Raw genomic sequence first — 17381 nt, forward strand, 5'->3', positions numbered from 1 at the left:
AATAAATTACAATTTAGCAAATATCAACAATATTATAAAGATAAAAGTATTCAAATATAAATAAGTTAAAACTCACATAAAAGTGACAAAATATGGTGAGGTCTGTGCAAGACCAGCAGGACTGAAGATAGACATTTTGTTCTATATATAACAATGTCATCTTACAGTTAGTGGTAAGGTCTGTGCAAGACCATCAAGCTTTCTATATGTAAAGCTATACTGCAGAGTGACTAGTGTCGACAAGCAGTGTTGCGTAGCTTTTCTTTCATAAAAGCACGGTCTACCTTAAAAAGTCTCTATGGGAAGACTGTGGCTCTCTAAATGATTAAGCAAGATAACAAATATTTATCTCAGAACTAATTTTACAAGAGCAAGATCAATAGAAAAACTCTATAAGTAAATGATAAGTTGGTAATGTAAAACAATAATTTATATCAACAGTAATATTTAAATGTTAATTTCACAACAGTCCATTTTCAAGGGAAGTAATGTTGTTTTAAAAACTGGCTTTCCGCCACACATGCAAAGCTATTGATAAAGGTTTGAATACGCCAAAATATTTTGTATACCTTATTCAATGAAAATTGTGAAATTTTACACCAGCGAAAATAACCCTCTATACGGTACTTTCCAGACTTAATTAGGTTTTGTTTTAGATTAACCACTGTATTAATATAAGAAAATATGAGGGATGTGGTATGATTGCCAATGAGCAAAATGATGAGACAACTATCCACCAAAGTTCAAATGAGGTAAAAGGAGACAGATTTGTAAAAGCAAATTGCTTGTTTCTGAATTCTTAATATTATTTCATTTGTACAATATCGTTTGATGTTGATTTATCTGAATCAATATTGTTTAAACTAAATGAGGTAGATGTAAGCAGTTATATATACTTCTATAACACTCAGAAAAATGTCCATTCAGTACTGAAATGATTCAAACTCTCAAATTGATTTAAAACAAACTAAAAGGTATTCATGTTCATGAGAATTGTAAAAGTATCAAAATATTGTAAGTTGTATGCCATCTATTATTAACCACTGTTAAGACATTCCAAGATTGCAGGTAGGCATGTGAGCACTATATAAATATAACCACATCAATATAGTAATAGAACATGCAATATTTATAGTATAATGACTATTTTTTAAAACATATTTATATGTAAAATCAACAAGCAAATAAATATTCATCATCTCTTAACCTGTAAAAGATTTTTTTTTTGTTAGTCAAAACAGTTTGGGAGGGTGGTGGTTCTGAACGCTGTTTGTTGATTGTGGCCATTATCTGGCAGAAGCTGAGTTACAAAATCCCTTGAGTGATTATTATGTTAAAATAGATATTAAGTGGCTGTTCTTTAATACATCCTCAGCATCCAGATACAACAGTTTGGTTAGTTATCTGTCCTTAACATGGCTCCTCTTCATCCATTAGTGGCCATTCACTGATTGCCCTTTTTATCATTACTTCATTTAGAAACATTATGATAATATTGCTATTTCACGGGTGTCATTCGGTTTATCGAGAGAAATGATCGTGAAAGAATATCTAACGGCGGTCAAGTATTGAGAGACGATCGTGAAAGTTCTGGTAACGGATCGTGAAAGACATTTAATCGAGAGGACATGTGAAAGATCAGTAAATATTCTAATTTAATTAATTACACAGACAAATTTACGACAAAATAAAACTGTCTGTCAAAATGGTTTAACATTATGATCAGTATGTGAGAATATCCAATTTCAAAAGTACATAGTTTTTACAAAACAACAAAAGGCAGATTGCTTCTCGACATTTCAATGACATAAAAAATGTAAACAAACACGATTTTTTTTCACAAATTCGACTAGATAAACTACTTTTATCCGAGTAAGGGCATTCTATTTGAATTAATCAAATGGTTCTCATAGTTATTTTGTATAAATATAATCTGAAACTTGGTAAATAAAGAACAATTTACACAAAATTGATTTTTCGGATCGTGAAAGATGACGTACCGCATTTTTGAAGATCGTGAAAAGGATCGTGAAAGATCTGATGCTACGAAGACGTTCAAATTATTCTTCAATTATATGATAATTAATATTTGTTATTGGTATTGAGAAAAGCTAGATAGGTCAACATCCTCAATAGGTTTAAGCATTTCAAAGTATTAATATTTTCAGAAAATGAAAAGAAAAAGAAATAACAATACGGCAATAATAAAAGACAATGGGTGACAAAACGCCGAAAAAACAATCCAGTGTTGTTGTTATGATTGTAAGGTGTACATTTTCGACTTCTGCAAGGTTTCAACTGACATCGAACTCATTATCATGCATCATTCGGCAATGTTTGTTTTATGTTGTTTGTCCTTTTGGTTATATACCTTAATGCTTGTAGCGCCAAGGTATTTCGTGTATGGTATACATGTCTATCTGCATGTTTCATATATGACAATGGTGATGTCAATTGATATATTGAATGATAGTAAGATGTCTATGTCTGGCTGTCGGTCAGGGTTCATATACTTTTGACCTTATGTTCCGAATTAATTGACCAAGCATAACTTTTACATTTGTCAGTTTCTAAGGCACTGTAAGGATCGGAACACATTTATTTGGTGTACGGGATATTTGTAGAGATCTGTATGGCATGGTTCATCTGACCTTGACCTCTTTTTATGAACCAATGACAATCTTAAGCGCATTTGACACTTCTAGTAAAACCCTTGATATTATAGACGTTATAAACAAATATACTATCATAAGTAAAGCATTACAGCATTTGCGATCTGGTATTCTACAGTCTGTAGTATATAGTTAAAGCAATCCACATCTGCGTTGTGTATAAAGAACTTAAGAAAGTACTGTTGCACAAAATGTTGGTTATCGTTCAATCTCAAATTACACATGAAAGATGCCGTTTTTGCTGTAATTTTTTGATTGATGGATAACATTTTGGTTTAAACGTTGCATATCCTTATTATTGGATAAATAGTGTCGGTCTGCCTGAATTGCACTAGACCGATTCACAGAGCTGAATCTTTCACACTTATTTAGACACGTTTTTAGTTGTTGTTTATTTTTAACTTTCGAGGTAAAGTGTTGAATAGAAAAAAAAAATAATAGCTTTAATGTTCATCCTTATCAAAATAGTTACAGGCTTCAACCAGTTGCAGGTTTATCAAATGGTAAAAGAAATACTGATTTCTGATTACTAGTATTAAGTCTGGTCACGCATTTTCTTTCACGATCAAAATAATACGTAGCCTGATCTTTCACGATCAAGTTTGATGGAAATTCAACAAATTCAAGGTTTTCATAAACAAATTAACGCTTTTAAGGGAAGAACATACTTTAATTTCACTGTACTATCAGATACACCAAAGAACAAATTTCAAATATATCATGATATTCTGAAATATGACCATTATAGGTACAAAAAGCGTGTTATTTGCAATTAATTTCATAGACACGCATTGCGCCTTTTGTGTTTTTTCAAAAAGCACTTCATATTTTCTTTATCTTCTTTCACAGTTATGTTGAGGAAGTTAAACCATTTTGACAGACATATTTTTTTGTTCGGATTTTTTCCGCGTTTTGAAAATTAAGCCATTTTTTCAAAGATTCTGAACTAGAATGTACATTAAATGTCTTTCACGATCCGTTACCAGAACTTTCACGATCGTCTCTCAATACTTGACCGCCGTTAGATATTCTTTCACGATCATTTCTCTCGATAAACCGAATGACACCCGTGTATTTATTGCCTAGACTGATTGATTCACAAATTACTGTTTGTCCAGTTATTTAATGTAGTAACTATCACTTAATTGTTTACATGAATGATTGGAAATATTTCATTCATTAACTAATCTATTAATAAATCAATTCAAATACCATAACAAATTCAGCCTGATTGATTAGAAATTTAATGATACGTGAGTCATTTGATAAAGGACATTTTGTTTTGAATGGTTCTTGACAAGACGAATCATACGGTGAAAATCATTCAGCAGTGATAAATGTTTACTGTTGATTCCGATGATTTTGATTGATTTGCTCTAAGAGTTATTTTCATTTAATATTAATGCTAACAATTCATCCAGGGATATTATTATAAACAGGTTTGAGGAAAAATTGATATCACTTTTGATTTTAAGGGTTTCTTTAATTAAAATAAGAGCACACAAGAGTGGAGCGCAACAATCTAATTAAAATTAAATCTCTCACTCGCTCATTTTTTAATGCTTGGTCGCTGCATGGGCTTGGCACGGTCGGGATTGGGGAAACAAAGAATATATTAATTTAGGCCTAATACAGGGTAATATATTTTGCCCCATAACACCCATTTTTTTTTTAATATAAGACTTCAAAAGCTTTTAAAAGTCATTTATCAAAATTTAAACAGATTCTTGATTTCCTTACTTTTGATTTGAGATCCAAATAGTACCAATGCAAACATAAGGTAAAAGTGAGGAAAACTTTCACTTTCGTTGATATTTAATATCATTGCTTTGGCAAAGTCTGCATAAATGTACATTCCTTTAGAAAATTTGGATTTCGTTGAACATTTAAATTCGTGGTCTCCTTTACCCACAAAATCCACAAAAATTTGTATTCAACAAATATATAAATGAATCTGCAGTATTATTTGTGGTCACTAATCTGTTATTGACTATTGTAAGTACATGTAATAGACATTTTGTACATGCATTTAGACAAATTTGTTAAGAAGGGTTAAAATTGAGAAAGGAAATGGTGAATATGTCAAAGCGACAACCACCCGACCATAGAGCAAACAACAGCCGAAGGCAACCAATGGGTCTTCAATGTAGCGAGAATTCCCGCACCCGTAGGTGTCCTTCAGCTGGCCCCTAAAATATGCATAATAGTACAGTGATAATGGACGTCATACTAAACTCCGAATTATACACAAGAAACTAAAATTTAAAATCATACAAGACTAACAAAGGCCAGAGGCTCCTGACTTGGGACAGGCGCAAAATTGCGGCGGGGTTAAACATGTTTATGAGATCTCAACCCTCCCCCTATACCTCTAGCCAATGTAGAAAAGTAAAACAATAACAATACGCACATTAAAATTCAGTTCAAGAGAAGTCCGAGTCTGATGTCAAAAGATGTAACAAAAGAAAATAAATAAAATGACAATAATACATAAATAACAACAGACTACTAGCAGTTAACTGACATGCCAGCTCCAGACCTCAATTAAACTGATTGAAAGATTATGTCTTCATCATATGAATATCAGGTACAATCCCTCCCGTTAGGGGTTTAGTATCATACTATCATAAAATATATGAGAAGAACATAACCCGTGTCATGCCAACAACTGTTTTTTTAGAAATAAATGTGTTTAGTTCCGATTCAAAGACCCTATCAGTGAATCAATGTTAAAGCCAAAATATGCAATCTTTAATGACCTGACAACAGTATCGTAACTATATCCCCTTTTAATAAGTCTATTTAAAGGTTTTGTTAGTTTCTGAGGAGAATACACTAAACCATATATAGCATCTTGAGACAAGAGCTTTCAGTTATGATGGATTTTTTTTAATGATGCACGGATGAGTTAGCTGATATTTGATTTTTGTAAATTTAAGCATTGTTATTTTTTGAATGAATCACGATTAATGATGTATTTATTGATCTAAGTCAGTGTAACCAGATTTGAGGTGAGAAAAATAAACACTCTCACCTGATGGTAATCTGGAATATACTCAACCACAAAACAAACACACCATCTCTTTTAATTTTTTTTAATTTTTTCCCCCCTTGACAAGAAATTATCTGCAAATTGTGGATAAAATCAAGGTTAGGATAAGAATATACTAGAGTTTTGCCTAATTTTAACCAAAGCAAGAATGTGTGATACTACAACGTCTTTGAAGAATTGGTGTGTTACTTGCGTTTCTGAGTATAGTCATATAGAATATCCTTCCTTCCACAGAAGCTATTGATTGGTGATGATATGTCTCCAGTTTTAATATTTATATTACAATTGTGGTCAAATTAGGTTAATTGATTATACAACAGATAGTATGATAAAAAAAATTGTCCTTGTGGATAAGTATTTTATGAAAAATTTCATGTATTAATTGATTTTACTGGTATAAGTCATCTAAATATGGGCTTAAGGAAATATTACACCGGGCTTTTTTCCCAAGTACTTTCAATTTGTTTTATAAGCTAAAATGGGTAGCATACATATTTATGCCCAGGAGTCAGTTTCACAAAACAACTTACGAATTCTTGTGAAACCGACTCAAGGTTATTGATGCCAAAGTATATAAACATGCTTTTAATTAAACATCAAAGAAGTACTTTTTTTTCAAGGAATATAGTCACTATATAATTGAAAACAAAGTAAAAGTACTTTTCTTAAAATGCAGATACAAAATGTATAAATGTTTTGCCTTCTTACGTTTTAATATTAACTGTTGTACCTCCATTTAAATTTGACATACAGCTACAAATATCAACAATGGAGAAACAATAACATAAGACAAAGTGAAGAAGATGTTTAATAACAGTGACAGAAAGGCTTTGTATTTCAAGGTTACTTCTAACCAATTGTACTCAGGTCACTTCAAGGTTACTTCTTACCAATTGTACTCAGGTCACTTCAAGGTACCAATTATACTCAGGTCACTTCAAGGTACCAATTGTACTCAGGTCACTTCAAGGTACCAATTGTACTCAGGTCACTTCAAGGTACCAATTGTACTCAGGTCACTTCAAGGTTGCCTATTATCCTTTTTTGTACATGTATTATACATTTATGTACTTTCAAATGAATGGTTTTAATGGTAGTCTGACAACTTTTTTTTAAATTATTTTCCAGGGAAATAGTATTGGCTGTTATACTTGGAGTTGTAGATTTTGAGCCAGCAAAGACCTGCTCTGTTGGACTTGTTAACCTAAAGAACTATCTCCTTGGTTACCTTGTTATGATATCTGTTGCCATAGTGATAGAAGTAATTATTTTCTGGGTCAGTTTAAGAGGAACCATTCTACATGCTGAGCCTAGAGATTGTATGCAGTATCTTCTTTATACTAAATTAGGTTAGTATATCTTTATTGGTATGGAAATGGTTTCCATTGTGGAAAAATCTGTACAGTATTATACATTCCTAGATCAAACACATCCATCTGCTGGTCTTAGCATCTGTTTTTATACAGATATATGTCTCCTTTAAAAAATGACAACAAACAAATTCTTAATTGTTATCAAAGAAGATAGAACTTTTGTATTAATGTGATTTAAATATGAAATACATTGATAAATTTTCACAAATAAATGATTAGACAATGTTAAGGGTAATGGTTATTCCGAGAATAAGATTGCTGTTGAAATTGGAAAGTCTTTAACAAATAAATAATTTATATCTATATAGGATACAAAACTCTTCCCAAGAATCTGTATCTGTTTATAAAAAAGAAGATGTGGTATGATTGCCAATGAGACAACTATCCACAAAAGACCAAACTGACACAGACATTAACAACTATAGGTCACCGTACGGCCTTCAACAATGAGCAAAGCCCATACCGCATAGTATGCAGCTATAATAGGCCCTGATAAGACAACGTAAAACAATTCAAACGAGAAAACTAACGGCCTTATTTATATAAAAAAATGAACGAAAAATAAATATGTAACACATAAACAAACGACAACCACTGAATTACAGGCTCCTGACTTGGGACAGGCACATACGTAAATAATGTGGCAGGGTTAAACATGTTAGCGGGATCCCAAGTTTTGAATTCCTGGTTTTTCAAGGAGAAATTTCAAGTTTTTTGCACTGAACGAACTCCACAGAAAATACTTTGCATTTGTTCAATGTAACAGTTCCTGTTGCAATAATTAGAAAACCCAATAAACAGGAACAGATTCTAGGGAAAAGTTTTATTCCTATGAGTGGTGAGAAAAAGTTATGAGAAAATTTCACATTAAACTCCAATTACAAGTCTAGAGTACTTATACATTTGGTTATACATCAGTTATATTAACGATCATGAAACACTTGGATTCTCTTTTTTCTCTCCATTTTTGGTTGTTAATAATAGTGTGTAAAGAAACATGGAATAATGCATACAATAATTAACTGGCACAAAACAAAATGTATACAAATGAAACTTATTCTATTGGTTTGAACCCTCCTCCTTCCCACAATCAAGACCGTCACAAGACCACTGACTTTGTTTATAAAAGCATGGTCTCCATTAAGTATTTTGTGTTAGTGATAACATCACATAAACAGCATGATTTATTCCAGAAACTTTTAGAGGGGTCCCACAGTAAAAAAGTGGGAAAAATTACACTTTTAGAGACCTAATAATGATTCTTGCATTTTTGTGCCCTTTCAAATTTCAAATCCAGAAAGGTTGGTGAATGGTCTAATTTTACCAGAACTCTTTTGATGTGACTTTTTATAAAATTGTCATTGAGAAACTAAACTTGAAAGAAAGATTTATAATGAAATATATATTTTGCTGATGTTTTTTTTTTATGAAATCTAATTTAATCAAATTGAATCAAATATTTGATTGGATAAAGTACATATAATTAATATGACATTGTGTAATCCCAGTGTACATGAATGAAATGAACAACATGACAATTTATGTAGATAAAACATGACAATTTATGTAAATAAAACATGAAACATTTATAACAAGTGAAAAAGAAACAGACTTGGAACAGGCACATACATAATTATAGTGGGATCCCAACCCTTCCATAATCTGAGACAGTGGTGTGACAGTTCAACACAAGAACAAACTATACAAATCAGTTGAAAAAGACTCAACTCAACAGATGGATACAAAGTGAAATAGAAATACAATATTTGTTTGGCATGAACCAAATTATTTGGATTAATTAAGAAATACGGATTTGCAATCATCTTTAATCAGATTGAAAATATTAAACTTCTCTTGAAGATTTTTGTATAGGGGACAATATAAAAGGAAGTGAAGATTTTTGTATAGGGGACAATATAAAAGGAAGTGAAGATTTTTGTATAGGGGACAATATAAAAGGAAGTGAAGATTTTTGTATAGGGGACAATATAAAAGGAAGTGCACTTCATCTTCTAAGTACTATGTCTCCGCAAAATTTGCAGAATTTTTCAGTTGCTAAAACTTGTTAATTGTATCTCTTTGTTTCAACAATGTTCAATAAAAAATGAATTTATTAAAATTGAGAATTGAAATGTGGAATGTGATTTATTAGAATCAGTGAGTATTGATATTTTCACTTTTGTTCTATTTACTGATATATCTGACATATATTGTCTTGGAGTAAGCACTGGGGTTATGAGTTTGCATGGTGTCCTTGGCAGGAGCATATTACTCTAGTAAATTTGTACTAATCTTTTTGAACTAAGATTTCAATTTTTCCTGTCAGAGGTCCATATAGTCCTCTCTGAGTACTCCACCCCAGCTTCTTCAATCTTTTATACTGACATAAAGTGGCTGGAAATCTTGAAAATCAATCAACCAGTAGATTCTTACAGTGAATCAAATTTTTGAGAGAAAAAAAAGAAATCTCAGTGTACAATGTACTTCATTTATTAGTAATACTTTTAGTCTTTTACTTAGAAAATATCTTCATGCAGAGGAATATTTTATTCAGTATCATTTACATTAAAAAATGACAGTATTTATTATATATTGATACACATTACACCACATTCATATCTACAATTTTAAGATTCCATTGCATCAAATCATTGATTGATGGTCTTAAGTGATGTATTGACCTTGAAATAAAATGACATCTGTTCTCACTAGTTAGGTCATTAATCAATTACTACCAATTACACAGTTCTATAATCAATTAAAACTAATTACACGACTCTGTTGGTTTCATCAAGTTTTATTGAGTGTTTATCATTTTACTGCTTATGGACTTAAATTGAAGCATTGTGGAAAACCAAATTAGATCTTGATTATTTGAATGATGTTTCAGACTTGACATTTGATTGGAATACAAATCTTTGGTTTTATTTGATTATGTATTTAGTCGTTATCCCCAACACAACTTTGAGGGGATATCAGCAAGAGGTTTTGTGATGGCATATGTTTGTTTATGACTGTTTGTAAAAACATTTTTTGTGTAACACAATAATTTGAGGAAAAATGACAAATTTTGAGATAGTATTTTTATAAATATAAAAAAGAAGATGTGGTATGATTGCCAATGAGACAACTCTCCACAAGAGACCAAAATGACACAGAAATTAACAACTATTGGTCACCGTACAGCCTTCAACAGTGAGCATAGCCCATACCGCATAGTCAGCTATGAAAGGCCCCAAAATAACAATGTAAAACAATTCAAACAAGAAAACTAACGGCCTTATTTATATAAAAATACTTTTTTATAAAGGCTGCAACAATTGATACTTTTGATATGAGTTTCTGATCCCATTGGGAAATGGAGGTAGGGGATTATCAATGCTGATGTCTCTATGTCTGTTAAAGGTTAAAACTGTCCCACCAAAGTTCTTCATCGATTATCAATAACATTTCAATCTTCCCTTGAAAATAAGGTTGAAGTGCTCTTTTCCTGTTCAATTCTTTAATTTTGCTTTGAGTCTTGCTATACGTTAAACTTACTAACCTTGCTGAAGATCACTTCCAATTACTTAAACCTGATCTTCAGTTGATACTTATAGTTAAATAGTTTTATTTTACCTCAGGGAAACACAACCTAACTCACTCGGAGATGATGTAAAAAAAGAAAAGCTTGCAGACAAAACTTCTATACTGAGTTATTGGCAAAACATGAAAGTTTTAATGTGGTTTCTGTCCTCATTTACACTTGATCTACAAAATTGAAACTGAAATGTCATTTAAAGTTGGCATGATGTTCAATGTTCTCCATTCAGTAATTGATTTTCCAGGATAAATTGAATGTTTTTACACATATTAGTATTGGTGTTTACAATCTCTGTGTTCTGTAATTGATTTGGAATTCACTGTTAAGGAGATCTGTATGACGGACAGCAAAACAATTATTTGTGTTTTGTAGAGTTCTTCATTCGTCTTAATTAGAAAAAAGAAGGATACTTAATCATGAAATTATTATTAATGAAATAAGCCTATGCACTGGTCTTTGTGTGGAAAAAAACTAAGTTTTATGAAAAATTCTGTGGATGAATTAAGATATGTTGGTGAAAAATTAAAAATTCTAAAACAAGATTTTAAGAATAAAGGCATGACAAACAAATATCATTTGAACCCATTTAAGTCAAAGTTCAATACACAGGAGATGCAGGCTGCAAAAATTTCTACTTTGGCTAAAAATTCATATCTATGTACTAATTGTATTAAGTATTGATCTAATTTCAAAATCAATAAAATGGACAGAAATTTATTCTTCAGAACAGACAAGGGAAGAAGAAATAAGAATCATACTTAATCCACCTGTATCAGTCGATCCTACAGGGTAAACTAAATCCTGAATGCAAACAGATGGAATAAGATACAGATATTTCTCATAACAGTAATTTTGATTCCAGCAAAGTTCTCATGGACTTGAAAAAATATATCTTTGTAAATGTATTATGTATGTTTAGCTTGTGGTCCTTTATGTTTTATACATGTTATTTATTGACCTTTTCAGTTGTTCTTCTGTTTGAGTTTTCCTGGCAGATAGTTGGTATTTTATGGCTAGTCAAACATTACCAGAGCTGTAAATCAGAGTCTCCTAAGAAAGCTGCTTTAGGTAATTATTTAATGTGTCATAAATCACTTTATTAAAAGAGGTGTTGTTCACTCTATGTTAAGCTCCAGGTTTGTTCACTCTATGTTAAGCTCCAGGTAAGATCATACACTTGTTGATCATACTAAGTATCCTATGTTTTTATGCTTAAGAATAATTCTTATGAAATTACACAAAGTTTTGATATTTATATAATATATATATAAATTTGTTTATTAAAGTGTCACATATTGATTGCCATAAAACATATACAACAATTATAATATTTACACATAAAACAATCAATATCCAGCCATAAATACTGACTTATGAGACACTATCATATATAGCATTAGTGATGATTTATGTCAAGATCTTCACTTCAAAATTTTGTATGTACATTTCAAAATAAAATTGAGATTGAAAATGAGGAAAGTATCAGAGACAGTAACCTGACCAAAGAGCAGAAAACAGCTGAAAGCCAGTAATGGGTTATCAAAACTGTGAGAAAATATAGCACCCAGCAGACCTTCAGCTGGTCCCTAAACAACATACTAAACTCTAAAATATTAATGAACTATTAAAAATTATACAAGACTAACAAAGGCCAGAGGCTTGTGAATTGGGACAGACACAACTTTCACCCTTTACCTCTTGCCAATGTAGAAAAAACAAGCAATAACCACATAATAAAAGAAGTCAGAGTCTGGTGTCAGAATAGGTAAAATAGAAACTAAGCAAAATGACAATGGTACATAAATAAACAAAGGACTACTAGCAGTTACTGACATGCCAGCTCCAGACCTTATTAAACTAATTGAAAGATTATGTCTACATCATATGAAAATCCAGCACAATCACTCCCATTAGGGGTTTTGTATCATATTGTCACAAAATATATGAGAAGAACATAACCTGTATCATGTCAGTATGAGAAGAACATAACCTGTATCATGTCAGTATGAGAAGAACATAACCTGTATCATGTCAGTATGAGCAGAACATAACCTGTATCATGTCCGTATGAGCAGAACATAACCTGTATCATGTCCGTATGAGCAGAACATAACCTGTATCATGTCCGTATGAGCAGAACATAACCTGCATCATGTCAGTATGAGAAGAACATAACCTGCATCATGTCAGTATGAGAAGAACATAACCTGCATCATGTCAGTATGAGAAGAACATAACCTGTATCATGTCAGTATGAGAAGAACATAACCTGCATCATGTCAGTATGAGAAGAACATAACCTGCATCATGTCAGTATGAGAAGAACATAACCTGTATCATGTCAGTATGAGCAGAACATAACCTGTATCATGTCCGTATGAGCAGAACATAACCTGTATCATGTCCGTATGAGCAGAACATAACCTGCATCATGTCCGTATGAGAAGAACATAACCTGCATCATGTCCGTATGAGAAGAACATAACCTGCATCATGTCCGTATGAGAAGAACATAACCTGCATCATGTCCGTATGAGCAGAACATAACCTGTATCATGTCCGTATGAGAAAAACATAACCTGCATCATGTCCGTATGAGAAGAACATAACCTGTATCATGTCAGTATGAGAAGAACATAACCTGCATCATGTCAGTATGAGAAGAACATAACCTGCATCATGTCAGTATGAGAAGAACATAACCTGCATCATGTCAGTATGAGAAGAACATAACCTGCATCATGTCAGTATGAGAAGAACATAACCTGTATCATGTCAGCAACTGGATTTAGTATGAATGTGTTTATTTCTGATTCAAAGACCTTATGCATGAATCAATATTAATACCAAAATATGCCATCTTTAATGACCTGACAACAGTATCATAACTATATCCTGATAAATTTTTCTTACTTTTCAGCTATAATTGTTATTAACTGGATAGTAATGTTGTCTATAATAATATCTACATGGTGTACATATGACATTGCTGGTAGGAAGTGGGTCAAAATGAAGAGATTCCAGGAAAGTCTGAAGGAGAAAACGAAACGAAATAAAAGAAATAGTGGTCGTCGTAACTGGAGACAAAGGTAATCTCATTTAAAGTATAAACAATGGCTGCCATAACTTGAGATAAAGGTAATCATTCTCAAATGATATTAAAACAGGTATAGTAAATAAAACATGCTGGAAACTCTGCCTTACATTCTATAACTACATCTCTTAAATTACTTTGAACTCTTCAATATCATTTATAACTATTAAGACAAATACAAATTTAATAAAAACACATGTACCTTAGTAAAAGTTTGATGTTTGTGTTCTAGCTGTTGATGAAACAAAAAAAACAATAAACTTTGATTTTGTTGGGTTGGATCTAGTTTCATATGTATATACTTCATCTCTGTTATAGTTTGGTGAATATAGAGTTTAAACTACTTGTCTTTTAGTTGTTTATTGTCATTGGGGTTGCTGTCTCATTTTATTAATGGTTTTAGTCAAGGTCAAATGTCTGACTCTTGACCTCTAAATGTCATTGTTGGTTATGTCTCTGGGTTGCTGTCTCAATGATGTTTACCCATGTATTCCTGAAGTCACGGTTTAAGTCAAGTTAAAGTATCTGGATAAATAGAATAAGCTGTAAATTGTGACACATTTTTGAAAAAGGAACACTAGAAGCCTATTGTATTTATTACAATCATCATAAATGTATAACTTATAGCACATTATATTTGTTTTTACATATTGTTTTGAACAAAGTTTTTCCAACCAAGACGTAATGCTGTTTTATTGGAGGTAAAAGGTCTTTATATCATTGTACTAAAATAGTTTTAATGCAATGCAGATTGTGTTCTGAGTGATTTGACTAAAATGTATAACAAAGAATATTGATGATACCAGTGGAATTAAACATTTAGAAGAAATTAAGAACAGTATAGCAACTTAAAAATATTAATGATACCTTTGGAATTTAACAATTAGAAGAAGTGATAATCTTTAAACAATTGTAAAATATTAATGATACATGTGGAATATTTAGATGTAGAAACAAACTTATTTGAAAAGTGTACAAAATGTTCAATTTCCATCCCTTGCATTGTTCCATCCATATTGTGAGAGCTAATTTTCCTTCTTTAATTTTGATCAGACATTTATAGAGTTGTTATACATCTGAACAAGCAATTGCATGCACATGGTCACTTATTAAAATATTGGCTCAGGTTTTAAACACCATATTCTAATTCTCCTGGTCACTCTTTTATTGGCTGTCTAAATATTTCAAATCCATGTGACCATTTTTAGGGACGGACTTTCTTTTGTGGGAAACTTCTATTACTGAGGACAGTGAAGTGATTGAGTGATGTAATTTGTTTATTGTGTTGCCAGAGAGGGGACCAACTGCAACAAAACAAAGGGATCTGGCATCTCGGTTTTTCAGTTCATAATCCCTTACTCTTCAACAAAAAACTTGCAAACATTCTTTTACAAGGCAAGGGACAAACATCTACAAAGTAATTTTTATTTTGTTAAACTTTTAGAATGTTTGGAACACGTTCAACTTTTATAGAATGCAATTAAATTTAAGATAAGAAGACTTTGCTTGTTTATTTAATTTGGATACATCATTTCTATTTCTATCCCTACACTATGTAATGATAAGGAGATGTTGTAATTGATCTATCAATTATTTTCAATAGATCATATAGAATTTAACACCAAGGTAATAATTGTATCTGCATGATACCTATAATTAAACAGTTATTGGATCTAGGGTATGCATAGATGGTTATTGAATCTAAGATACATATTATAACATATAGACAGTTAATTAATATAAAGTTTATGTATTTGAATGTTTTAAGATTTAAAATTGTTTCAACAAAACAAAAAAGTAATTTCCTTATTGACAGCCTCTATGTTCACTTTGGCCATACATTCTTTGATCGATTAGATTTACTTTTGAAGTTTTATATATAGAAATCTTAATTCAGAGGAATATCACTTCCTCATTTTTACAGTGATGTTGTTTATAGAGCTAGTAAATTTAGATATGATCCATGTAAACGTATTGATCCTTGAAATAAATCTATATATTCATGTGAACTTTGATGGAAAGTTGTCTCATGGTAATCATACATCATCTCCTTATTGGTTTCCATTCTTTAACTTTAGTTTGTCTCAAACATATTAAACACAATGCTTATTACCATAGATCAAGGATGAATTATGGTAGCGTCACTTTTACCTTTCTAGAGTAATGCCTCTTTACAAATGGAAACATTGCCGAATTTGGGTAGTGTAACTTTTGCTGTTCTTGAGTTATGTCCCTTTATAAAGTAATTTGCAAGCAGGGACATCTATAGTGTCCCATGAACACATTCCCCAACAAAAAACATTGTTCATTTATTAGCTGTAATTGACTTTGAACTAGCTTTCAGTCACTGCAGATATCTCTAAGATCCCTTCTTTGTATCTAATGTTTTATTGTTTTAGTGCTTTGTGTCGATCTACAGTTTTAATGTTTCCAGTATTCAATTGTTTCATATTTTGTCAAGCTGGTCCTTTTATTATTTTCTGTAATGTATGAATTGATAATTTCTGAATGTTTTACAGTGATTCGTTGCTTACATCTATAATATTTTTTTCTGTGATTGATAGTTGTCTCATTGGCAATCATACCGCACCTCCTTATTTTATATAGTGTATCATTGACTTCACTAAAGTAGTAACCAAGGTTTGTATTATTGACTTCACTAAAGTAGTAACCAAGGTTGGAGACTTAAGTGCAATACTCAAAGGAGAATACGCTATCTTCAGTTGATGGCTTCTATTTTTGTTGAAGTATTGTCATGCCAAATTGTTTCAGGAAATATTGTTAGCATGTTAATCTTCTTTGACATTAGATTTTCTTACCAAAAACAAGTTTCTTTTGTTAATTCCACATGTTTGTAAGAAGCAGATGACGATAGTCTACCTTTGATTGTGAAGTCAGACAGTAATAATGCACAAAGATCCACTTACAAACCTTAAGTTCTTCCTACATTACTTCCTGGCTAGTTATTCTTATAATTTTCTATAAACTCTTTTATGTATTCCTATATAAGATAATCAGAGTTTACAAACTGGTTTCAACTAACATTAGTTGCACTGATATAAGTTGGTCGGGATGAGTGCTTTAAGCTTTTTACGATAGATTTTTTACAATTATAATTTTAAATTACTTTAAAAGAAATATAAAGCAAATTTAGGTGTTGAAACTAATATTGCTCAGGTTGATCTCTAAATCTAAATATTGTTGATTTTTATATTCTCTACAATTGTTTTAAGATAGCTCCATATAGAATAAATTCAAATTAAACTGACCTGTTAGAAGAAAATTTGTTATTATGTGTAGGCTATTGGTTGGTAAGTTTAGATATATAAAGGTTGAGCTCAAGCAAACCTGAATGACGATGAATGGCATATTATGGCAAGATATTTGAACTTATTATGACATTTTAGCCAATGCAGAGTTTAATAACACAATTCTTCTCCCGTTTATATTTCCCTTGTCTCAATATCTTCCCTCCCTGTCAGGATAAGAAATATTATCTCTCTCAGAAAACTACCTACAACTCTATACATTACACTGTTGACTGCATGGATGCTGACTATGTTCTACTAATGATCTCTTGAGTAATAGAATGTCTAACTGATATCAT

General features: G+C 31.5%; 1 protein-coding gene across 1 annotated transcript in view; it reads left to right on the top strand.

Moving 5' to 3' along the window:
* LOC143048749 (diacylglycerol lipase-alpha-like) overlaps positions 1 to 17381 on the top strand; it is a 93763-nt gene that overhangs the window by 2684 nt on the left and 73698 nt on the right. The window contains exons 2-4 of the mRNA XM_076222620.1: positions 6853 to 7073; positions 11647 to 11748; positions 13601 to 13769. Of these exons, the coding sequence (XP_076078735.1) occupies positions 6853 to 7073; positions 11647 to 11748; positions 13601 to 13769 (492 nt within the window). The remainder of the gene's footprint in view (positions 1 to 6852; positions 7074 to 11646; positions 11749 to 13600; positions 13770 to 17381) is intronic.

The sequence above is a fragment of the Mytilus galloprovincialis genome, chromosome 10 (genome assembly GCF_965363235.1).
Source record: "Mytilus galloprovincialis chromosome 10, xbMytGall1.hap1.1, whole genome shotgun sequence".
Lineage (NCBI taxonomy): Eukaryota > Metazoa > Mollusca > Bivalvia > Mytilida > Mytilidae > Mytilus > Mytilus galloprovincialis.